This window comes from Ahaetulla prasina, chromosome 6, assembly GCF_028640845.1.
Source record: "Ahaetulla prasina isolate Xishuangbanna chromosome 6, ASM2864084v1, whole genome shotgun sequence".
Taxonomy (NCBI): Eukaryota; Metazoa; Chordata; class Lepidosauria; order Squamata; family Colubridae; genus Ahaetulla; species Ahaetulla prasina.
Window position 1 is genome coordinate 44683845 of NC_080544.1, and position 26332 is coordinate 44710176.

At 39.9% G+C, this 26332-nt stretch overlaps 1 protein-coding gene across 5 annotated transcripts in view; it reads right to left on the reverse strand.

The window, feature by feature from the left end:
- The window catches only part of LHPP (phospholysine phosphohistidine inorganic pyrophosphate phosphatase), a 162070-nt gene that overhangs the window by 105020 nt on the left and 30718 nt on the right, over positions 1-26332 (reverse strand). For all 5 annotated transcript variants that reach the window (XM_058188595.1, XM_058188594.1, XM_058188597.1 and 2 more), the window contains exon 6: positions 2433-2524. In XM_058188595.1, the coding sequence (XP_058044578.1) occupies positions 2433-2524 (92 nt within the window). The remainder of the gene's footprint in view (positions 1-2432; positions 2525-26332) is intronic.

The window sequence follows — 26332 nt, forward strand, 5'->3', positions numbered from 1 at the left end:
TATATATTATCTAACACATACTCGACAAATAAATAAATGAATGAATGAATGTAATAAATCACAGCAAAAGATGCTATATGATACATGTAGGAAACAAAAATAAAACCAAGAGGAATCAATATACATTCCAGAAAACAGCATTCCATTTATTCTGTCAAATAAACTCAGTGACCAGTGTCAAATTTACAGTTTTTAAAAAATCAGCAGTATGATCAAACCTTTAATTCAAATTCTAAACAAAGCAGTAAGTTACTAAGCATACATTTGCTAATATAGTAGTGCAGTTTCCTTGTGTTTTAAGGGCAGCCCTTTATCTTGTGTATATGTGTGCCTTCAAATCAGTCTTCATTCCTGGTAACTACCTTGCACAAATCCATGCACTTTTCTTGGCAATATTTTTGGGGAGACAAGCAATTTGCCTCTGATTTCTTCTTTCAGCTAAGAAAACTTGACTGGTCCAAAGTCATCCAGTTGGCAGAAGACAATAGTAGAATTCATGGTCTCCCAGTTTCTAGCTTGGTGTCTTTAACCACTGCACCAACTGGCCCTCCCTTCAAGATAGTTTTATTTAAAATATGGAATTGATAATATATAAATATCATTCAAGAATCAGAAGAGAAGGTTCTCACTGGATAGTTAATATTTATTTGACTTGTAACCTGCTATAATTTACTAAGACAAGAAGTTACAAAACATTATCACCAAACACAAATTATCCATGGGAAATACAAATAAACTATCCATAAATAAACTATCCATAAATAAATACAATCTCCCAAACCATGGGAGATCTTTCTGGGCAATCTGTGTAAGCTGGGAGCTGGAGGCATCAATGGGTATGGGAGGTCAGCCAGACAGTCCCTTGTTTGTGAGGTGCTATAAGGCTCAGGCTTCCCTCTTCCATTTTTTTTAACATCCACATGAAGCTGCTCAATAAAATTATCAGGTAGTCTGAGGTTCAGTATCAGCCATATGCTGGTACTGCTGAACTGTAGACTGCTACCTTAAACCACATAGCTGATGTTCTACACATCTTGACTGGAGACTATGCAGCTCAGGATGGGATAGAAGAGTCTGAACCCTAAACAGACTGACATTATGTTCATTTATTGCAGGTCCCTAACATTTGTAATTGTGTCCCTTGATGTCCTTGAAGGAGTAGATATGTGACTTGGAAGTTCTCCTGGACTCACAGCTTTTGATGGATAGGCAGGTGGAGATTGTGCCCCAGAAAGCTTTAGCCCACTAGGGAAATTATTCTGTTAAGAAATATATCTGATGGCAGGTCTGTTGTACAATTCCTAACCCCTTGTTATTATTATTATTTTTTACTACAGATCTTGTTGCATTGGGAATACTTGCCTGGCTCCTATAGATTTATTTCATCCAACCTCCTAGGTTCCTGCATGTTGTTCCTGAATGTACAGCTCCTATGCAGTTACACCCACTTTGTTTTTCTCTATAAATCACAGTGGCAATTTCTTGATCCTTCAAATGTTGAATTCGAAATCCTATTGGCCCCAATCTGGCCTTTTTTTAAGTATTGTAATCCAAAAGTGTAATCTAGGTTCCCCTCCTTGATATATACACTTCTTTTTCTTCATTACTTCATTTCCAGGTTTCTACTAAATAACTGTTTCATGCCTCAATTCTTTCAACACTTTAGGTATTGTGACCCATATGCATTACAAACCATTTCATATGCCTAGCTGGAAGGATTCTGCAGCGTTATAAGCATTCAAAAGACCACTGAAAGGTGCCAAAAGCTTATTTGATCTGAAAAAAGTTCAGAAACTTTGAAACCTCTAATCAGTAAAGGATCTGAAAAAGATCAATTATGCTGACAACAGTGATTGGCAACTCTGTGAAAACAGCCAGGAGAGAAGATCTGTCAGAGCTGCAGTAACTGTACAAATGGCACCATCTAAGGGAACTAGAATGTAATACACACGTCTGGATTCAAAGGCAGCACTTTCTGCAAGCATTCACTAAAACACAGAGACCAACTTTGATTTCAAATAATGTAAATTATGCACGGTACTTCATATTTTTCACACTGTATTAAGGTTCCTTTTTATTTTAAGCACAAACTACCTAGAGAAAGAAATTGGCTTTTGATGCATTTTATCTATAAATGATTAAATGTATGCCCTACCAAATTACCAGAATTAATAAAATAACGCATCATTATTAAAGATGGGCTTGATGGTGAACGCATGGGCCATGTAAAGCTGAGTCCTAGGACAAAATTCAGGCTGCCAGACTGTGTATTCCACAAATATGCTAGACAAAAAAATAAAATAAAACGTATTGTTTTCATTATAAATCTATGCATCATAGTTACACTGCAGAGCCATAAAAGAAAAAGTAGGGGAAGCAAATTGCTAACTATGGGAGATAGAAGATAGAAGGCTTATTGAATATGCACTGACCTGTACTTTCCCGTCCGTACTTGTACAGCTCTTATTCCACACTGCTGGGCTCCTCCTACATCGTTTACAATATCGTCTCCAATCATGATGGCCTAACACAGCAATGAAATACAGACAGAGATGAAGTCAAAAGCATTTGAGTCCCACGCTATTTCATCTTCCTTGACATAATAAACTGCTTGATTTGATATTTAATATAGCCATCATAAACATTAAACAAGTTAGTATTGTCAATGTACTGATTTAAAGTTAACCCATCTGGATTATAATTCAATCTCTACCTACAAGGCTATAGAGTTGAGCACTGATATTTCAAGCAGTCTGAAAGCCATCAGAAAAACTCAGTATATATATATATATATGTAGATCTTGGCGTATTCAGGTCTTTTCCCGTGTAAGGTTGAGAGTAACTTGGCGACGTTTCGATGAGGTCTCACTCATCATCTTCAGGCTGGTGCTTTCGGCTTCGTGCTTGTGCAAGCAAAGCGTGGTCGGAGCTGTCGTCGCTCTATAAATACTGGTGGGGAAGTGGGGAGTGTTGCTGTAAGCGGGTTGGTTGGCTGTGTGGTTGCATCTTGATTGGTAGATGGAGTGGTAGATGGAGTAAGAAATTATACTTTACAAAGCCATTAAAACTAAGTGCATTCAAGTTCAGCATGATTCCATACTGATACTAAATGCTAAAATCAAAACTGAATGTATCACTTAATCCCAAATCAGGCTGGGTTGTGTTTTTTTTATTATTGATACTAATAGTGAAGTTTTAGCTCCCAAAAGAATCCTAGGCTAGAAAGACGACAGAAGAAACAAAGACTGATCAGCTTCTTCTCTTTTCTCATTTCTTTTAACATTCAAGGTCCTTGGTGGGCTTGGCATTTTCTTGTTCTTTTCTATAGCAAAAAAATCCCAATTCAAAGGTATTTCTGAGAGTCTTATTGTCCTATGCAGCATTTGCTAAGTGGGCCAGGTATCCATAGGATAGAAGTCTTCAAACTTGGCAGTTTTAAGACTTGTGGACTTCAACTCTTGTGAACTTCAACTCCCAATTCTAGGAGTTGAAGTCCACAAGTCTTAAAGCTGCCAAGTTTGAAGATCTCTGCCATAGGACATCACCTAAACATTCCAGGAATAGCTGCAAAGTATGAGAACATTTTGCTATGAAAAAATTAAAATAAACAAAATAAAATAAAAATTCCACAAAAGCCTCAGCTTAACACATACATTTTCACAATTAATTATTTCCCCTCATTTATGTCCTTATATTATCTAAACAAAAATCAGACAAAGAGAAAAACATAGTCTGCTTCTAAAGCAGACAGACAGACTAGATCTATACTATCTGTAAATCCCAACTGTTAAATATAGATATTTAACTATTAAGTATGTCTTTCTTAAAAACCTATGAAAGCTTAAGCATCTCTCTCCTAATCACATTACCTATCTGTTAACTTGAAACATAAATACATTCTCTTCTCGTTTCTATTCCTCTTCCAACAAATTCCTGTATACTTCTGAATGCGCTAAGTAGGTTTCTGTAGGTGGAATAGCTCAGCAGTTAAAGATGCTGAGCTTGTCAGCTGGAAAGATGACAACCCAAGCGTCACACAATGGGATGAGCTCCCATTCCTGCCTCAACTCCTGCCCATCTAGCTGTTCAAAAGCATGCAAATTTGAGTAGATTAACATTTGGTACCACTTTGGTGGGAAGTTTAATAGTGTTCCATGTATCTTTGGTGTATAGCCATGCTAGCTATGCTCTTCAAGTTGATGAAGAAAGGGAAGCAAAAATAGAACCAGCCATCCTTCAGGAAGAAGCTACGTGCACAATGATCCAACTACCAAACAACAAGGCCCCAGGTGTTAACACTGTTGCTGCAGAATTGTTAAGGCCTGTACAACCAACATAAAGGATTTATCAGATGTTCAAGCTAACTTCAGAAAGGGACGTGTCACTCATGACCATACTGTAAATCTATGTTGGATCATGGACAGATCCCAAAAATATCAAAAGATTATCTACATCTGCTTTATTGACTACAAGTAAACCTTTGATTCTATCAATCATGACAAGCTATGTAGAACTCTAGATGCCAACATATCTGATCAAGTTGGTGTAGTTGCTGTACACAAATAAGAAAGACACTGTGTGAGCATCATATGGAGACAGTGTTGGTTCAAGATACAGAAAGGAGTGTGGCAAGGTTGCATTTTTTCATCATTCTTATTCAACCTATATGCTGGAGTGATCGCGACGAAGTGGAACTTGAAGAATCAAAACTAGAGTAGAGATTGGAAGCAGGAACATCAACAATTTTTGATGCTGATGACATAATTTTCAGAAACCAAAGAAAACCTGAAACATCTCATCAAAAGAATTAAAGAAGTTAGTGAGAAATATGGCCTCTTCAAAGAACAAAAAGATCAACCTCATGACCACTGCATGGAATGGAATTATCAGAATAACAACTGACAGTGAAGAAATCGAATGCGTGCAACAAGTCATTTTCCTAGTTCTGCAATTCACTTGCAGACTGACCAAAACAGTGAATGCAGTCCAAAATGTCGAATCGTACTGGATTACCTAGAAAAGATGTGCATGAACTGAGTATGGAAAAGCAAGGACATCAGCCTGGGAACTAAATGTATATTAGTTCACCCTATCCTGTTTCCCATAACTCATATTACCATCATATTTACAAAAACCAAGGTTGGGAAGTAGCTAAAGGTCTTTCATGTAGATATCCATCCTAAAAACAGATATTTAAGCCACTTACATGTAGTCCTCAACTTATAACAATTGGGATCAGAATTTCCACTGCTAAGTAAGATAATTGTTAAGTGATTTTTATATCTTTTTTGTCGTATTTGTTAAGCAAATCACTGCAGTTAAGTGGATCGTGCCTTTATTAAGCAAAGCCGTTTTCCTCCATTGACTTTGCTTGTTGGAAGCTGGCTAGGAAGGTTGCAAATAGCAATCACATGACTCTGGGATACTACCAATTGTCCAATTGGGCCAATTGTCAAGCATCCAGATTTTTGACCACATAACTGTGGGATGCTGCAACAGTTGAAAGTACAACAACCAGTTATAAGTCCCTTTTTCTAGTGTGGTTGTAACTTTAAATGATTAGTTTTCTTTGATGTACACTGAGAGCGTATACACCAAGACAAATTCCTTTTGTGTCCAATATATAGAATTCTATTCTATTCTAATTGTAAGTCGAGGACTGCCTGTATTAACTTGATTAGCTGATGGACAACCAGCTAAATATGAGACAGCAGTGTGCAACGGCAACCAAAAAAGCCAATGCAATCCTAAATTGCATTAACAGAGGGACACAATAAAGATCAAGTGAGGTACTAATACCATTCTATAAAGCCCTAGTAAGACCACACTTAGAGTACTGCATCCAGTTTTGGTCATCACACTATAAAAAAAGGTGTTAGGCTTCTGGTGGCTCCGCTCTCTCCGAAGGACGCCCTAAGGGCGCCCGCGCTGGGATTCTGTAAAAGCCGGCGAAATCAACGGCTGAAAGTACCTTTCCCGGTAAGGGGAAGGGAAAGAGCAGAAAAAGGAAAGGTAGAGCTCTCTCTAGAGGCCCCGTTTGGGGAACTCGAAAGGGAAAGTTCCCTGGAATTCCTTCTGCAAAGCTCCAGCCCCAGTGCGTTTCTGCTTTAAGCAGACAGAGAAGAGAGCGACCACTTCTGCTTCAATTGATTGTTATGGATATTTATAAGCAGACGGAATAAAACACAGGAGATCAGTCATTTAAATTGCAAGTATTAAATCTGACTTCTATTTTTTCTTTTAAAAAAATAATAATTTTTTTTTCTCTCATCTACAATCAACACAATGAAATAAAATGGCGTTTACTTGTTGAGAAAGTGAAACTGAATGGAGATTTTATCTTATTGTACTGGACTGTGGATTGTTGGATTATTTTAGTTTGTTTAAGTATTTTATAAGGGGATTTTCAGCAAGAACTTTGCCATGAAGGTTTTTTCAGAAGAATGGATTCGTGACTTTATACAGGATTATACAGAAAGAATGTATTTAATTACTCAACAATACGAATTGGAAAAAAATGGCGGTTTGGATGAGAGTTTGGAGGAAATTAACCAAAGTAATCAGGACTTGGAATATGGAATGGATGTAAAGAAGCCTTTTTTAAAAAGTTTGGATGAAAAGCCTGAATTTGTGCTACAGGAGGCTGTCTCCCGAAATGGAAAAATTCACAGGGTTAATGCTTTCCAAGAGTTCTCTTTTCGGATTGAGGGAATATCGGCAGTAACTCGTGGATTCTTGGACATAAGGAACTATTAGGAAATATTGTGACTGACTTTTCAAAAGGAGTAATGAAGGAAAGACAGAGACTAATGCATCAAAAATGGCAAGAGACAAAAGTATCATTTTTGAAAGAATTTTTTTTTTTTGAAATATTAACAGAAAAAGATTTTAGCGTTTCTGAAAGACAATACGTAAGGAAGATTTGGAAGAAATGGGTTGATTATATGTTTTATAACCATCATAAAAGACTAGATATTTGGATTTATACTGGATTTTGACGAGGAAGGACTAAAGTTGAATAGATATTGTAATTTCCCTGTATTGAAATTTTATAATCTGTTGTATTGAATTTTAAATAGAATATTCTCGAAAGATCTTATGTAAGAAAGACTTGGGGGGAAAATTATATGGTTATAGAAGCTATAAGGGAGATATTCTCTGAACTGGATTCGATTTTTATGCTTTAGCTGGTTTTAAATATTTTAGGATTAATTTGTTCTACTGATCTATATATTTTATTACTGTTTATTGTTAATTTTTTGAAGGATTTTGGTTATGTAAGAAGGAAGTCAGAGCTAGAGAGGGAGAATTGGTATAACAGTTTTGGGGAAATTTTTTTATTTATTTATTTATTTATTTATTTATTCAAATTTATATACCGCCCTATCTCCCGAAGGACTCAGGGCGGTGTACAGGCATTTAAAAAACATATAAATACAATATAAAACAATTAAAAAACTGATTCTAAGAAGCCCGTAAATTTAGAATTAAAATATCAAGTAAAACCCAATTTAAAACCAATAATTTAAAATCTAGCTCAGCCCTGCACAATTAAATAAATACGTTTTAAGCCCGCGGCGGAAGGTCCGGAGGTCCGAGAGCTGACGAAGTCCGGGGGGTAGTTCATTCCAGAGGGTGGGGGCCCCCACAGAGAAGGCCCTTCCCCTGGGTGTCGCCAGACGACATTGCCGCGCCGACGGCACCCTGAGGAGACCCTCTCTGTGAGAGCGCACGGTCGGTGAGAGATATTCGGTAGCAGTAGGCGGTCCCGTAAGTAACCCGGCCCAATGCCATGGAGCGCTTTAAAGGTGGTCACCAAAACCTTGAAGCGCACCCGGAAAGCCACAGGTAGCCAGTGCAGCCTGCGCAGGATGGGTGTTATACGGGAGCCACGGGGGCTCCATCTATCACCCGCAGCCGCATTCTGGACTAACTGCAGCCTCCGGATGCCCTTCAAGGGAGCCCCATGTAGAGAGCAGTGCAGTAATCCAGACGAGACGTCACGAGTGCGTGAGTGACCGTGCATAAGGCAGCCCGGTCCAGAAAGGGGCGCAACTGGCGTACCAGGCGAACCTGGTAGAACGCTCTCCTGGAGACGGCCGTCAAATGGTCTTCTAGAGACAGCCGCTCATCCAGGAGGACGCCTGTTGCGGACCCTTTCCATCGGGGCCAATGACTCGCCACCGATGGTCAGCCGCATGATTTAGCTGACTGTATCGGGATGCGGCATCCACAGCCACTCTGTCTTGGAGGATTGAGCTTGAGCCTATTTCTCCCCATCCAGACCCGTCGGCCTCCAGGCACGGGACAGCACTTGACAACCGTTGGGGTGGCCGGGGTGGAAAAGTACAGCTGGGTGTCATCCGCGCACAGCTGGTACTTCACACGAAACCACTGATGATCTCACCCAGCGGCTTCATGTAGATGTTAAACAGAAGGCGAGAGGATCGACCCTGCGGCACCCCACAAGTGAGGCGCCTCGGGCCGACCTCTGCCCCCGTCAACACCGACTGCGACCGGTCGGAGAGATAGGAGGAGAACCACCGATAAACGGTGCCTCCCACTCCCCACCCTCAGTGGGAGAGATGTTCCAGCAGTCCAGGAATACAGTGTCAGCTGGAAAGATGACAACCCAAGCGTCACACAATGGGATGAGCTCCCATTCCTGCCTCAACTCCTGCCCATCTAGCTGTTCAAAAGCATGCAAATTTGAGTAGATTAACATTTGGTACCACTTTGGTGGGAAGTTTAATAGTGTTCCATGTATCTTTGGTGTATAGCCATGCTAGCCATGCTCTTCAGGTTGATGAAGAAAGGGAAGCAAAAATAGAACCAGCCATCCTTCAGGAAGAAGCTACGTGCACAATGATCCAACTACCAAACAACAAGGCCCCAGGTGTTAACACTGTTGCTGCAGAATTGTTAAGGCCTGTACAACCAACATAAAGGATTTATCAGATGTTCAAGCTAACTTCAGAAAGGGACGTGTCACTCATGACCATACTGTAAATCTATGTTGGATCATGGACAGATCCCAAAAATATCAAAAGATTATCTACATCTGCTTTATTGACTACAAGTAAACCTTTGATTCTATCAATCATGACAAGCTATGTAGAACTCTAGATGCCAACATATCTGATCAAGTTGGTGTAGTTGCTGTACACAAATAAGAAAGACACTGTGTGAGCATCATATGGAGACAGTGTTGGTTCAAGATACAGAAAGGAGTGTGGCAAGGTTGCATTTTTTCATCATTCTTATTCAACCTATATGCTGGAGTGATCGCGAAGTGGAACTTGAAGAATCAAAACTAGAGTAGAGATTGGAAGCAGGAACATCAACAATTTTTGATGCTGATGACATAATTTTCAGAAACCAAAGAAAACCTGAAACATCTCATCAAAAGAATTAAAGAAGTTAGTGAGAAATATGGCCTCTTCAAAGAACAAAAAGATCAACCTCATGACCACTGCATGGAATGGAAATATCAGAATAACAACTGACAGTGAAGAAATCGAATGCGTGCAACAAGTCATTTTCCTAGTTCTGCAATTCACTTGCAGACTGACCAAAACAGTGAATGCAGTCCAAAATGTCGAATCGCACTGGATTACCTAGAAAAGATGTGCACGAACTGAGTATGGAAAAGCAAGGACATCAGCCTGGGAACTAAATGTATATTAGTTCACCCTATCCTGTTTCCCATAACTCATATTACCATTATATTTACAAAAACCAAGGTTGGGAAGTAGCTAAAGGTCTTTCATGTAGATATCCATCCTAAATCAACAGATATTTAAGCCACTTACATGTAGTCCTCAACTTATAACAATTGGGATCAGAATTTCCACTGCTAAGTAAGATAATTGTTAAGTGATTTTTATATCTTTTTTGTCGTATTTGTTAAGCAAATCACTGCAGTTAAGTGGATCGTGCCTTTATTAAGCAAAGCCGTTTTCCTCCATTGACTTTGCTTGTTGGAAGCTGGCTAGGAAGGTTGCAAATAGCAATCACATGACTCTGGGATACTACCAATTGTCCAATTGGGCCAATTGTCAAGCATCCAGATTTTTGACCACATAACTGTGGGATGCTGCAACAGTTGAAAGTACAAGAACCAGTTATAAGTCCCTTTTTCTAGTGTGGTTGTAACTTTAAATGATTAGTTTTCTTTGATGTACACTGAGAGCGTATACACCAAGACAAATTCCTTTTGTGTCCAATATATAGAATTCTATTCTAATTGTAAGTCGAGGACTGCCTGTATTACCTTGATTAGCTGATGGACAACCAGCTAAATATGAGACAGCAGTGTGCATCGGCAACCAAAAAAGCCAATGCAATCCTAAATTGCATTAACAGAGGGACACAATAAAGATCAAGTGAAGTACTAATACCATTCTATAAAGCCCTAGTAAGACCACACTTAGAGTACTGCATCCAGTTTTGGTCATCACACTATAAAAAAAGGTGTTGAGACTCTATAAAAAGTGCGTATGAAGAATGGTTACAGGAACTGGGCATGGCTAGTCTAGTGAAGAGAAGGACCAGGGGAGAAATGGTAACCATCTTCCAATACTTGAGGGGCTGCCACAGAGAGGAGGGGGGTCAAGCTGTTTTCCAAATCACCTGAAGTCCAGACAAGGAATAATGGATGGAAACTGATCAAGGAGAGATTCAACCTAGAAATGAGGAGGAACTTTCTGACAGTGAGAACAATCAACCAATGGAACAACTTGCCTTTGGAAGTTGTGGGAGCTTCATCACTTGAGACTTTCAAGAAAAGATTGGACTGCCATTTGTCAGAAATGGTGTAGGATCTCCTGCTTGAGCGTGGGGCTGGACTAGATGGCTTATAAGGTCCCTTTCAACTCTGTTAATCTGTTAAATCTTTGAGCAGATTTTAGTGACTTAAAAAATAACAGATCTCTAAAACAATGAATAGCTTCAGTAAGTTCCCTTTTTTCATTGTGCATTGTGCTGCCTCTTAAGCAAACCAACATCTAAGTATATAAATCTGTTGAAGCTGGCTAGGAAGGTTGCAAATAGCAATCACATGACTCTGGGATACTACCAATTGTCCAATTGGGCCAATTGTCAAGCATCCAGATTTTTGACCACATAACTGTGGGATGCTGCAACAGTTGAAAGTACAAGAACCAGTTATAAGTCCCTTTTTCTAGTGTGGTTGTAACTTTAAATGATTAGTTTTCTTTGATGTACACTGAGAGCGTATACACCAAGACAAATTCCTTTTGTGTCCAATATATAGAATTCTTTTCTAATTGTAAGTCGAGGACTGCCTGTATTAACTTGATTAGCTGATGGACAACCAGCTAAATATGAGACAGCAGTGTGCATCGGCAACCAAAAAAGCCAATGCAATCCTAAATTGCATTAACAGAGGGACACAATAAAGATCAAGTGAAGTACTAATACCATTCTATAAAGCCCTAGTAAGACCACACTTAGAGTACTGCATCCAGTTTTGGTCATCACACTATAAAAAAAGGTGTTGAGACTCTATAAAAAGTGCGTATGAAGAATGGTTACAGGAACTGGGCATGGCTAGTCTAGTGAAGAGAAGGACCAGGGGAGAAATGGTAACCATCTTCCAATACTTAAGGGGCTCCACAGAGAGGAGGAGGTCAAGCTGTTTTCCAAAGCACCTGAAGGCCAGACAAGGAATAATGGATGGAAACTGACTAAGGAAAGATTCAACCTAGAAATGAGGAGGAACTTTCTGACAGTGAGAACAATCAACCAATGGAACAGCTTGCCTTCGGAAGTTGTGGAAGTTTCATCACTTGAGACTTTCAAGAAAAGATTGGACTGCCATTTGTCAGAAATGGTGTAGGGTCTCCTGCTTGAGTGGGGGGTTGGACTAGATGGCCTATAAGGTCCCTTTCAACTCTGTTAATCTGTTAAATCTTTGAGCAGATTTTAGTGACTTAAAAAATAACAGATCTCTAAAACAATGAATAGCTTCAGTAAGTTCCCTTTTTTCATTGTGCATTGTGCTGCCTCTTAAGCAAACCAACATCTAAGTATATAAATCTGTTGAAGCTGCAGTACAGACATTTCAAATTCAATTAATTCTGGAAGCCAGGTTAGATTTGTGTGGTCTGCTGAATTGACTTAGCAGGATCTGCTAATATTCCTTTATGGCTTTTCTATTAAGGGTTTATAGAAATAGTTTTCTTCTAATTTATAAAACCCGTGTGGAAGATTAATACGAGACAGGAAAGCAGATAAGGAGGCTTCCAGGGGAATCAAGTCTTTCATGCTGCAATTAAGAAGGCATCGGCGTAAGAGTAAAACGTTTCATTTTGTTTATAGAGAAGTTTTCGTGTAAGAAGGCCATCCACACTGAAAGTGCAGCTGCACTTGAGCAGTAGAGCCTATCCAAACCAGCTTGTGGTAGACGCATACAAAAATGTCCTCCAGCCTCCTGGGATTTCACAGATTTACTATCGGTGAAGGGCAATAATCACTAAAGGAGGAGCAATTATTCTCAAATCATTTAGGATTTAAAAAAATCATTGGCAAGAAGATAGAGGTCAAGAGGTGCACTGTCAGGGGAAATAAAAAACTCTACCTGTCAAACCTAGGTTTAACTTCTTCTCTGGCAGCAAGATAGGAAGCAAAAAGAAGAGAAAGAAGGAAGGAGGAAGGAAGGAAGGAAGGAGGAAGGAAGGAAGGAAGGAAGGAAGGAGGAAGAGAAAGAAGGAAGGAGAAACAGAGAAGATAAAACCGAAAAGGTCACCTACTTGGTGAAGGCCAAAACAAGAATTCAAGTTTGTCAACACATTTTATACAAAGACAACAGTAGTTTCTGACGAACTTAGTCATTCTGAAATTATGAAAAAGTGGAATGTGTGCTGAGCAACGATAAAGAAATAATTTATTTCCAGAAACCTGTTATTATACTGAAAACTGAAGAACTAAAAGGTGTATTACAAAATAAATAGCACAACTATATGCATCGACTCAAAAGTAAATCTCCCTGAGTTCACTGGAACATATACAGCTAGTCCTCGCCTTACAACGGTTCATTTAGTGACTGCTCCAAGTTACAAAGACAGTAGGAGGGAGGGAAGGAGGGAAGGAGAAACAGAGAAGATAAAACCGAAAAGGTCACCTACTTGCTGAAGGCCAAAACAAGAATTCAAGTTTGTCAACACATTTTATACAAAGACAACAGTAGTTTCTGACGAACTTAGTCATTCTGAAATTATGAAAAAGTGGAATGTGTGCTGAGCAACGATAAAGAAATAATTTATTTCCAGAAACCTGTTATTATACTGAAAACTGAAGAACTAAAAGGTGTATTACAAAATAAATAGCACAACTATATGCATCGACTCAAAAGTAAATCTCCCTGAGTTCACTGGAACATATACAGCTAGTCCTCGCCTTACAACGGTTCATTTAGTGACTGCTCCAAGTTACAAAGACAGTAGGAGGGAGGGAAGGAAGACTGGAATAAGCAATTAAAAATTATTTGTTGTTGCTATTGCTTAGCTAAGCACACTTTCTCAACCTAGCTCTTTTATATACATGTTATAGTTCCTCTGAATCAATGATAACATTTGGCAACTGTCTGGATAAATTCTTGCAGTTTTCTTGGCAAGATTTAGAAAGAGGTTTGCCAATGCCTTCTTCCTAGGACTGAGAAAAAGGTTTTCATGCTCAAAGCAGAACTAGAATTCATAGACTACTGATTTCTAACCCGATGCCTCAAACATTACCCCAAATTGGCTTTCCTTTAAATTTAGCAGCAATTGTAAAATTGCAAGCTAGAAGGTAGCTCAAGAGAGAAAGAGAAAAACATAGTCTGCTTCTAAAGCAGACAGACAGACTAGATCTATACTATCTGTAAATCCCAACTGTTAAATATAGATATTTAACTATTAAGTATGTCTTTCTTAAAAACCTATGAAAGCTTAAGCATCTCTCTCCTAATCACATTACCTATCTGTTAACTTGAAACATAATTTTCAGAAACCAAAGAAAACCTGAAACATCTCATCAAAAGAATTAAAGAAGTTAGTGAGAAATATGGCCTCTTCAAAGAACAAAAAGATCAACCTCATGACCACTGCATGGAATGGAAATATCACAATAACAACTGACAGGGAAGAAATCGGATGCGTGCAACAAGTCATTTTCCTAGTTCTGCAATTCACTTGCAGACTGACCAAAACAGTGAATGCAGTCCAAAATGTCGAATCGCACTGGATTACCTAGAAAAGATGTGCACGAACTGAGTATGGAAAAGCAAGGACATCAGCCTGGGAACTAAATGTATATTAGTTCACCCTATCCTGTTTCCCATAACTCATATTACCATTATATTTACAAAAACCAAGGTTGGGAAGTAGCTAAAGGTCTTTCATGTAGATATCCATCCTAAATCAACAGATATTTAAGCCACTTACATGTAGTCCTCAACTTATAACAATTGGGATCAGAATTTCCACTGCTAAGTAAGATAATTGTTAAGTGATTTTTATATCTTTTTTGTCGTATTTGTTAAGCAAATCACTGCAGTTAAGTGGATCGTGCCTTTATTAAGCAAAGCCGTTTTCCTCCATTGACTTTGCTTGTTGGAAGCTGGCTAGGAAGGTTGCAAATAGCAATCACATGACTCTGGGATACTACCAATTGTCCAATTGGGCCAATTGTCAAGCATCCAGATTTTTGACCACATAACTGTGGGATGCTGCAACAGTTGAAAGTACAAGAACCAGTTATAAGTCCCTTTTTCTAGTGTGGTTGTAACTTTAAATGATTAGTTTTCTTTGATGTACACTGAGAGCGTATACACCAAGACAAATTCCTTTTGTGTCCAATATATAGAATTCTATTCTATTCTAATTGTAAGTCGAGGACTGCCTGTATTAACTTGATTAGCTGATGGACAACCAGCTAAATATGAGACAGCAGTGTGCATCGGCAACCAAAAAAGCCAATGCAATCCTAAATTGCATTAACAGAGGGACACAATAAAGATCAAGTGAAGTACTAATACCATTCTATAAAGCCCTAGTAAGACCACACTTAGAGTACTGCATCCAGTTTTGGTCATCACACTATAAAAAAAGGTGTTGAGACTCTATAAAAAGTGCGTATGAAGAATGGTTACAGGAACTGGGCATGGCTAGTCTAGTGAAGAGAAGGACCAGGGGAGAAATGGTAACCATCTTCCAATACTTGAGGGGCTGCCACAGAGAGGAGGGGGTCAAGCTGTTTTCCAAAGCACCTGAAGGCCAGACAAGGAATAATGGATGGAAACTGACTAAGGAGAGATTCAACCTAGAAATGAGGAGGAACTTTCTGGCAGTGAGAACAATCAACCAATGGAACAGCTTGCCTTTGGAAGTTGTGGGAGCTTCATCACTTGAAACTTTCAAGAAAAGATTGGACTGCCATTTGTCAGAAATTGTGTAGGGTCTCCTGCTTGAGTGGGGGGGTTGGACTAGATGATCTATAAGGTCCCTTCCAACTCTGTTAATCTGTTAAATCTTTGAGCAGATTTTAGTGACTTAAAAAATAACAGATCTCTAAAACAATGAATAGCTTCAGTAAGTTCCCTTTTTTCATTGTGCATTGTGCTGCCTCTTAAGCAAACCAACATCTAAGTATATAAATCTGTTGAAGCTGCAGTACAGACATTTCAAATGCTAAACAGTTTATCAATGTAGAAAAGCTCCATTTTTGTGTATACAAAATGGTTGCCCAACTGAGGGAGGAGGAAGAAGATACAGATTGACCATTTTTTCTCCTTCAACTATTGTGATGCAATATTTATTTTCTATGACAATTAAGTCTCAAGCTTTATCCAAGAGACTGAAAATGACTTTCATCCTCGCAATCATTTTGTGAGAAAGGATGAAGATAAGATATGGAAGAAAGAGCATTAAGAGCTATATTGCTACACTATTGTGAAGGTCAATTTCCCATGCTCTAGCCCAGGGGTGTCAAACTCAAGGCCCGGGGTCCGGATCTGGCCCGCAGGGTGCTTAGATATGGCCCGCGTGGCTGCCCTAGAAACTGCAAAGGATCAGCCCGCAGTGCCACTGCCAGTGAAAACGGAGCTTGGGAGGGCCGCAGGTCACCCTCCCGAGCTCCATTTTAACTGGCAGAGGGTTGCAGGAAGCCATCACAGCCAAAAACAGAGCTTCGGAGCCCACTTTCGCTGGCAGAGTGCTTGGGCCACCACAGGTACCCCCAACATGAGTGATGTCAAGATGGCCATGCCCACCCTGGCCATGGCCCCCTGGCTCCACCAAGGTCAAACACAACCCTGATGCAGCCCTCAATGAAACCTAGTTTGACACCCCTGCACTAGCCCAAACAGTAACAGGCAGAGATATTTTAAAATTTGGTCATGTAAATGCTCAAGCAGCAGAGCTGTTTTACGTATTAATTAGGCATTCCCAGAAACCACATGGAAACCACATGGTAAGAAATAACATTATTATGAAATATATACATTTATATAAAATAAACTGAAGTATTGTGCTGCCCAATACATTAAATATTGTTTTCTTCCCTCTATTTTGCTCTGAAACACTTTTCCTTATCTGCCTGTGTATGAATGAACTCTAACATCATGTCAGAGATTAGGTCAATGGATTCATTGGTTATGACAGAATTTCAAGGAGGCTACAACTTGAGGCAACAAGAGAAAAAAATGTGAGCTCACAACCCCAACACATGCTTTATATACAACTCTCAAGCTCAGTCCAACATCTTGCTATGATGTAGTATGAAAGGAGTTCTCTACGAATTCACATAAAACTAGTTTGCATTTGCAAATTCCTTTTCTCTTGGGCTGCTTTCTATTATCATTTATGCAATTGTAGTTGTGCCAACTTCTCATATTTTTTTTAAAAAGTGCTATTTTTGTAAAAAAAAAAAAAGAAGAAGTTTATTTATTTATTTATTTATTTATTTATTTAGATTTTTATACCGCCCTTCTCCCGAAGGACTCAGGGCGGTGTACAGCCAAATTATAAAACAGTACAATATACAAATTAAAACAAAGACTTAAAATAACATATTCCATAAATGGTCAAATTTAAAACCATCAAATTTAAAACCCATAAAATTCATAAATAATAACCCCAATTAAAATTAAAAAAGGTGTTGAGACTCTATAAAAAGTGCGTATGAAGAATGGTTACAGGAACTGGGCATGGCTAGTCTAGTGAAGAGAAGGACCAGGGGAGAAATGGTATCCATCTTCCAATACTTAAGAGGCTCCACAGAGTGGAGGAGGTCAAGCTGTTTTCCAAAGCACCTGAAGGCCAGACAAGGAATAACGGATGGAAACTGACTAAGGAAAGATTCAACCTAGAAATGAGGAGGAACTTTCTGACAGTGAGAACAATCAACCAATGGAACAGCTTGCCTTCGGAAGTTGTGGAAGTTTCATCACTTGAGACTTTCAAGAAAAGATTGGACTGCCATTTGTCAGAAATGGTGTAGGGTCTCCTGCTTGAGTGGGGGGTTGGACTAGATGGCCTATAAGGTCCCTTTCAACTCTGTTAATCTGTTAAATCTTTGAGCAGATTTTAGTGACTTAAAAAATAACAGATCTCTAAAACAATGAATAGCTTCAGTAAGTTCCCTTTTTTCATTGTGCATTGTGCTGCCTCTTAAGCAAACCAACATCTAAGTATATAAATCTGTTGAAGCTGCAGTACAGACATTTCAAATGCTAAACAGTTTATCAATGTAGAAAAGCTCCATTTTTGTGTATACAAAATGGTTGCCCAACTGAGGGAGGAGGAAGAAGATACAGATTGACCATTTTTTCTCCTTCAACTATTGTGATGCAATATTTATTTTCTATGACAATTAAGTCTCAAGCTTTATCCAAGAGACTGAAAATGACTTTCATCCTCGCAATCATTTTGTGAGAAAGGATGAAGATAAGATATGGAAGAAAGAGCATTAAGAGCTATATTGCTACACTATTGTGAAGGTCAATTTCCCATGCTCTAGCCCAGGGGTGTCAAACTCAAGGCCCGGGGTCCGGATCTGGCCCGCAGGGTGCTTAGATATGGCCCGCGTGGCTGCCCTAGAAACTGCAAAGGATCAGCCCGCAGTGCCACTGCCAGTGAAAACGGAGCTTGGAAGGGCCGCAGGTCACCCTCCCGAGCTCCATTTTAACTGGCAGAGGGTTGCAGGAAGCCAAAAACAGAGCTTCGGAGCCCACTTTCGCTGGCAGAGTGCTTGGGCCACCACAGGTACCCCCAACATGAGTGATGTCAAGATGGCCATGCCCACCCTGGCCATGGCCCCCTGGCTCCACCAAGGTCAAACACAACCCTGATGCAGCCCTCAATGAAACCTAGTTTGACACCCCTGCACTAGCCCAAACAGTAACAGGCAGAGATATTTTAAAATTTGGTCATGTAAATGCTCAAGCAGCAGAGCTGTTTTACGTATTAATTAGGCATTCCCAGAAACCACATGGAAACCACATGGTAAGAAATAACATTATTATGAAATATATACATTTATATAAAATAAACTGAAGTATTGTGCTGCCCAATACATTAAATATTGTTTTCTTCCCTCTATTTTGCTCTGAAACACTTTTCCTTATCTGCCTGTGTATGAATGAACTCTAACATCATGTCAGAGATTAGGTCAATGGATTCATTGGTTATGACAGAATTTCAAGGAGGCTACAACTTGAGGCAACAAGAGAAAAATGTGAGCTCACAACCCCAACACATGCTTTATATACATGTTATAGTTCCTCTGAATCAATGATAACATTTGGCAACTGTCTGGATAAATTCTTGCAGTTTTCTTGGCAAGATTTAGAAAGAGGTTTGCCAATGCCTTCTTCCTAGGACTGAGAAAAGGTTTTCATGCTCAAGCAGAACTAGAATTCATAGACTACTGATTTCTAACCCGATGCCTCAAACATTACCCCAAATTGGCTTTCCTTTAAATTTAGCAGCAATTGTAAAATTGCAAGCTAGAAGGTAGCTCAAGAGAAACAGGGCTTGCCAGGTCTTCTCCCTCATTTTCTGAATCATCCGAGTCCAGGAGTCTGGGTCCAGGAACCTGGGTCACAACAACACCCGAAAGACCACAGGTAGCCAGTGCAGACTGCGCAGGAGTGGTGTTACATGGGAGCAACGTGTGGCTCCCTCAATCACCCGTGCAGCTGCATTCTGAACTAACTGAAGCCTCCGAGTGCACTTCAAGGGTAGCCCCATGTAGAGAGCATTGCAATAATCCAAACGAGAAGTGACAAGAGCGTGAGTGACCGTGCATAAGGCATCCCGGTCAAGGAAGGGGCGCAACTGGCGGACCAAGTGCACCTGGTAAAAAGCTCTCCTGGAGACGGCTGCCAGATGATCTTCAAAAGACAGCCGTCCATCCAGGAAAACACCCAAGTTGCGCACCCTTTCCGTTGGAGCCAATGACTCGCCCCCAACAGTCAGCTGCGGTTGCAGCTGACTGTACCGGGGTGCCGGCATCCACAGCCACTCCGTCTTGGAGGGATTGAGTTTGAGCCTGTTTCTCCCCATCCAGACCCGTACGGCCTCCAGGCACCGGGACAGTACTTCGACAGCTTCGTTGGGGTGGCTCGGGGTGGAAAAGTAACTCACCCCAAAGCCACTGGTAACTCACCCCAAAGCCACTGATGACCTCGTCCAATGGCTTCATATAGATGTTGAACAGGAGAGGCGAGAGGATCGACCCTGAGGCACCCCACAAGTAAGGCGCCTCGCAGTCGATCTCTGCCCTCCTGTCAACACCGTCTGCGACCGGTCAGAGAGTTAGGAGCAGAACCACCGATAAACGGTGCCTCCCACTCCCAAGCTCTCCAACTGGTGCAGCAAGATACCATGGTCGATGGTATTGAAAGCCGCTGAGAGATCTAATAGGACCAGGGCAGAGGAACAACCCCTATCCCTGGCCCTCCAGAGGTCATCCACCAACGCGACCAAAGCTGTCTCCGTACTATATCCGGACCAGAAGCCGGACTGGAACAGGTCTAGATAGACAGCTTCATCCAGGTACCAGGGAAGCTGCCATGCCACCACACTCTCTACAACCTTCGCCACAAAGCGAAGGTTGGAGACTAGACGATAATTTCCCAAAATAGCTGGGTCCAGGGAAGGCTTCTTGAGGAGGGGTCTCACCACCGCCTCTTTCAAGGCGGCGGGGAAAACCCCTTCCAACAATGAAGCATTTATAATTCCCCGGAGCCAGCCTCGTGTCACCTCCTGAGTGGCCAGAACCAACCAGGAGGGACACGGGTCCAGTAAACATGTAGTGGCATGTAACCTCCCCAATAACCTGTCCACGTCCTCGAGAGCCACAGAATCAAACTCATCCCAAACAACCTCAACAAGACGCGTCTCCATCATCTCACTTGGATCATCGCAATTTTAGTCCAAACTATCCCGAAGCTGAACGATTTTATCATATAGATAACCACTAAACTCTCGGCACGTCCCTGCAAGGGGTCATCCCGCCCCTCCTGATGAAGGAGAGAGCGGGTCACCCGAAACAGGGCGGCCGGGCGGTTATCTGCCGACGGAATGAGGGTGGAAACGTAAGAACGTTTCGCCTCCCTCAGTGCCACTAGGTAGGTCTTCGAAAAAGACCTAACTAGTGTCCGATCAGCCTCGGAATGGCTGGACCTCCAGGTACTCTCTAGGCGTCTTCTCCGGCGTTTCATCTCTCTCAGCTCCTCAGAGAACCAAGGGCCAATTGAGATCTACGCCGGGTCAGAGGCCGCAAAGGCACAACATGGTCCAAAGCCCCAGCCGCGGCCTGTTCCCAGGCCGTAACTAATTCTTCAGCCGTGCCATGGGCAAGATCCTCAGGGAACGGCCCAAGCTCCATCAGGAACCTCTCGGGGTCCATCAGGCGCCTGGGACAGAACTAACACATTGGTTCCGTCTCCCTGCGGTGGTGAGCGGCGGTCCGAAAGTTAAAACTCAAGAGTTAAAAATCAGCTGCTTTGTTTTTAATGGGAAAAAATAAGAAGTAAAATATGGGATGACATCATTTTCAGAGGAAGAGACAACATTCCAGAATTAAGGAGGATACTTTTACATGGAGTCTAAGCACTTTTCCAGAAACTGCCGTCCATCTTTATTTCATGGTACTTTCTGTCTTTGGCAGTTTAACCAATTTGTTTCTGGTTTTGATGTATTAAAAAAAAAACACCACCTATCCCACTGCAACTCAGAAGCTCAGCAGAACCTGTGGGCAGGCCGTGTTCGCCTGTTCCTCATCCCACTTCTCCGATTTTGGGATCAGAGTAGAAGTAGTGATCTCACCGCTTTGCATCGTTCCTTAAAATCACCACTTCTTTTTTCTTCATTCTTTTTTTTAAAATCAATGAGCCCGTGAAGTAAATGAAAGCAGTGGATAAGAATGGGACAATGCATGACTGGCATTCTTTCTTACTTCCCAATGCATTCGCTGAAAAGAAGGAGCCTCCTTGGCTTGAGTTGTCTTCAGTTATCTGAGGCTGGGAGCGGTAAATTGCTTTTGAAGAATTAGAGAGTAAAACTATTTATATGGTATGGAAGATCTTCAGAAGCAAATTTGGATTTTCTTCCTCGCTAGTTAACCCAGATGCTAGAGGTATTCCTGGTCAACTAGGTCTCCTAAAGTCTCACAAATGCAAATCTTGAATTGCCCGTTGTTTAGAAGATTCAGGATATGTTGTGTCAAGCAGATGACTCAGACAATGCAAGTGACATTCTTGATTTCAATTTAGCACAGTGACAGTAGCTGCATTCTTACATTTTCTTATCTATTTTTGGCACTATCAGCAATTTGCAACTAGCAATAGATGCAGGCACGTACTTGTGTAACCTATTATAATTCTCATTAGACTAGGACAATTTACAACCAACAGACTCGATTTATTATGATATTAAGCTATTGGAACCTTAACATTATTTTGGTATTATTATAATGCAGTAAAAGTCACTGTTAACAACAACTTTAAAAATAATCGGTATTAGGCTATTTCTGTAACCTTTAAGGTGGGTTATTCATGTCATATTACTGAATCATAGGAAGAGCTCAGTTACCTTTAAGAGTTTTAAATTTCCTATTAAAGTAATTCCAGCAATCTTTTTTCCCCAAAGCTATTCAGGAAAGGTTAAAATGAAAATTGGACTTTAGGGAGTCCCTTTCATTTCAAGAGTCAGTTGAAAACATCTCAGCTGAAGCAAGCAAAGGGAGGATCACTTTACAAAGCAGTTATCAAGGGAAATGATTGGTGATAACTTTATTGATTAAACTAATTCCAAAAATTTCAAACTTTAGCCACTATATGGGCAAGACAATTGAAGATGATGTAGGGGCAAAATGAAGACAGATGAAGACTATTACAAGTTTAACAAAGCACAGATGGAGATTTACAGTGATTTAATGATGCAGTTAATGTCATATTTAAGTGCAACACATAAATGGACCTGAACATTTTATGATGAAAGTCATCACTCTAGTCTTTATTTTATTACCCTAGGCAGGGACCGACATGCACATCAAGTGTCTTTTCCAAGTATCACTCAGATAAATTTTTGCAGGAGGTAATATTTTCACTTTCAGCAGCACCTGGATCCAAATGAACAAAACTGATATTGGTGCTTTCACATTCTGAATTGTATTATTCATAACAAGTAGGTTGGAATGGTGTACCTAAATCAGGGTGACAGTAAAGATATACTTTTTGATTTTAAGAGATGTAGATGCTGTATAGATTGGAGAAAAACAGAGCTGTAAAGATCCAGATCCCCAAATTCAGTAAGAACAATAAATAAACGGTACCCAAGCACTCAAAAAGTGAGAATTTAAAAATTTGATATGAAACATCAAATATATTAATTTTGATCTAAACTTGTAAAAAAAAAACCTTTAATGGATAATAACCATAGTGTTATAAAGTAGCCATTATCAATCTTCTGCATTCCATTTATTTAGGACTATAACCGGAAAAGCTGTATTGATGCACTGACTTAAAGAAATATATAACATTTTAGGTGAACATATAAAAAGTTTTTAAAAAAACACTATCATCCAAAATCCAGAGAAGCCTATATATACCTTTAATTGGGCAAAACGGTGTATCATATGGCAAATTTTTCTGTATCTCAAATGCAAAATAATATTCTAACAGGCCAATTTACAGAATGTGTCCAAAATCTGGGATCCATGACCCAAAGGGATGACATTTGGGAATGTTCTGGCTGCTTCAGTGCTACTTGCTGCTGCTGCATTGCTGGGCTGCTACTGTGGTTATATTATCTTCATTATGTTCATTATCAATATTCTCTGAATATTCTCTGACAGTTTCCAAGTCAGTTTTGCAATCCCTTCCCCACTCAGTAGCAGCCGCTTACTTGCCTGCTGGGAATGGAGGGAGGGAGGAACAGGGAGGAAGGAATTCCTGCGTATCCCTTCCCAGTCTATGCCACCATCTAGCACACTTCACCTACCTGTGCTGCCTCCAGCCACACAGCTTCCCAACCCATCCCCCAAGTGCCTTTCCCAAATCGCTTCTTGCACACACACCTGATCTGTGCTGCCCCACCATGCGCCATCTCTGATCTGCATTTGTATCCCCAAACTATCTCTCAACCCACACCACATCTCTGCATAGCATCCCTATTCAACATGGTACCTCTCACATACCCCTGCCACCTCCATGCATTCTTCTTGAGCTATGTCAAACCTGAGCACCCTACTTGACCCACGTGGCATCTCTTACATATACCCATGATCCCTCACACAGCCTTGAACAAGCAGCTGTTATGTGTAATTTCAGAAAAATTCTGAGACATACATAAGTACAAAAATATTTTAAGCAAGTTAGAGAACCTACAGAATTACCCATCCCAATCTCCCCAATTCAACAAATTTCAGTTGGAGAATAAAAATGAAACCCACATCTGGCTTCAGGCAGTGCAGGCACACACAGCTGGCTTGAACTAACTTGTAAATCAGTTATTCTACCAAGTCAGTTGGCAAGGATAAAATACTGATTATGTCAATAAATAGGATGTAAGTATATATAACAATTTTGTATACAAGGATGCTTAGTATGGTTATACAAGACTAAGAAAATGATTAGGAAAATTGAATCTAATAGCAAAGATAATTGTTGATGCAGAAAATTGTAAAATATTATATAATGTTACTTATGTTTCGTATTTTATCATTTGGTGTATGTCTATGTTTTTTAACTTCTCTTTTTTCATTTTTTGTTTTGTTTTTTTCTATTATGTTTTTGATTTTAAAACGTAAAATATTCAATAAAAACTATTTTGAAAAAAAAAATATTCTACCAAGTTAGCATCAGTTAAAACACCCTGAAACAAACCTTGCTTCCGAGTCCCGGAAGCCAAGCTCAGAAAACACAGTCCGTTCTTATGAAAGCAAGAATCCAATGGAAGCAACAATGGTGTGTTAGAGCTTCATTTCTATCTCTTTACCATGTCTACGTTCTGGCTTTCTTGCATAGTTTCTCAATTATACGCTTTCTGAAGCAATCACTCTATAGAATCCTTTCAAAATCTCCCCACTTTTTTTAACAAATACATTTTACTGTTGTTTTTTTTAAAAAAAGATTTTGTCTTGTCAGGTTTTCAGAGTTGGGATTAATGGATTAGTACAAGTGGAAACTGTGTTCAGACTTAGCCAACTCATTGCCAGAAAGATAGCAACAAATTGGAAAATGTCTAGAGAGGCACAACAAAAACTGTTAAGAATGTTGAAGGGTTGAACCGAGAAGGAAGATTACAAAAAGCAAAACAAATAGCTTAGCCAAGAGATAGCTAGAAAGAAAGAATAAGAGAGCGGTCTTCAAATAGCTGACTGGTTGAAAATATCACAGAACAAGTGCCATTTTCAGGAAGAATGTCATCTGGCAAAATTTAGAGATATCTAGATTGTTTAAAAAGTCCAATTAAACTTACTGTCAGAAAAAGATGCTAAGTTGTTATCAGTACTTAAAAAGAACCCCCGGGGGCATTTTTAAGGAAAAGCCATATGACATGCTCTAGTAGCTGCCTGTGTAACATGAACTGAACTTACAATTTGATACACACCTTAAGATTTCCTGCAATCTGATGAGGCCAGGACAATGAGCTTCTCAACACCGTTGGCAAATGGTGTTAACACGTATTAGGAATATGCCACATATAGACAATTTTCAACACAATTTTTTTTTCTTGATTTACAATGTTGGCTTTAATTAGGTTCAGGGGGAAAAAAAATCCCTGTGAAAGTCTATAGATTGAAAAGCTAGATATGGAAGAAACAGGATACAAATATTACCAACGTTATGGCACTATGGAAAACTTTGAAGGGTACCATGGACGGCCAGGAAAGCCAGCAAATGGATCCTAGAACAAGTCAACCCAGGAATCTCCCTGAGAGCACTAATGAGACTCGAATTATTGTATTGTAATAGATGGAAATCTATTGCATTATGGCAAATCCAAAACACTGAAAGAGAAAGAGAATGATCAATGGCAAGATGGATGAATTAGACTACAGCAGCAAAAGTCTGAGACAATTAAAAGGCTTAGTGGAGAGAATCCATGCATGTGGTCACAAAGAGTCAGCACTAATCTGATAGCACTTAATTAATCAACTCATCTGTCAGATTTGAACTGATCCCCAATTTTGATATAAATGAAGCAAGAGGCAACTGGACTTTCTTTGTTTTTTCTTGAAGGTGTTTCGCTTCTCATCCAAGTTTCTTCAGGAAAAGAAAGATTTACTGTAGTTATATGGTCTTCAATTCTGCTGAATATTTGAAGTAAATACTCGAATTGAAGATTAATTTAACTTAGGATTCATGATTAAATTTGGAGGCTGCCCAGTTCCATAAAACTCTGGACAGCTTATTATTTATTTTGTTTGTTTGTTTTGTTTACATTTATACCCCGCCCTTCTCCGAAGACTCAGGGCGGCTTACAATGTATAAGGCAATAGTCTCATTCTATTTGTATATTTGTATATTTTTTTTTTACAAAGTCAACTTATTGCCCCCCCAACAATCTGGGTCCTCATTTTACCTACCTTATAAAGGGTGGAAGGCTGAGTCAACCTTGGGCCGGGCTCGAACCTGCAGTAATTGCAGGCTTTGTGTTCTAATAACAGGCTTCTCTATTGCCTGAGCTATCCCGGCCCCTTTATGAAATAAAGGACAATAAAAACAGAAAGAAAAATAACAAATCTCTTTCAATTATTCCTTATTTAAAGATATCTCTTGGGTTTCTTTTACATTATAAAATAGATAATAAAAACTGAAAGA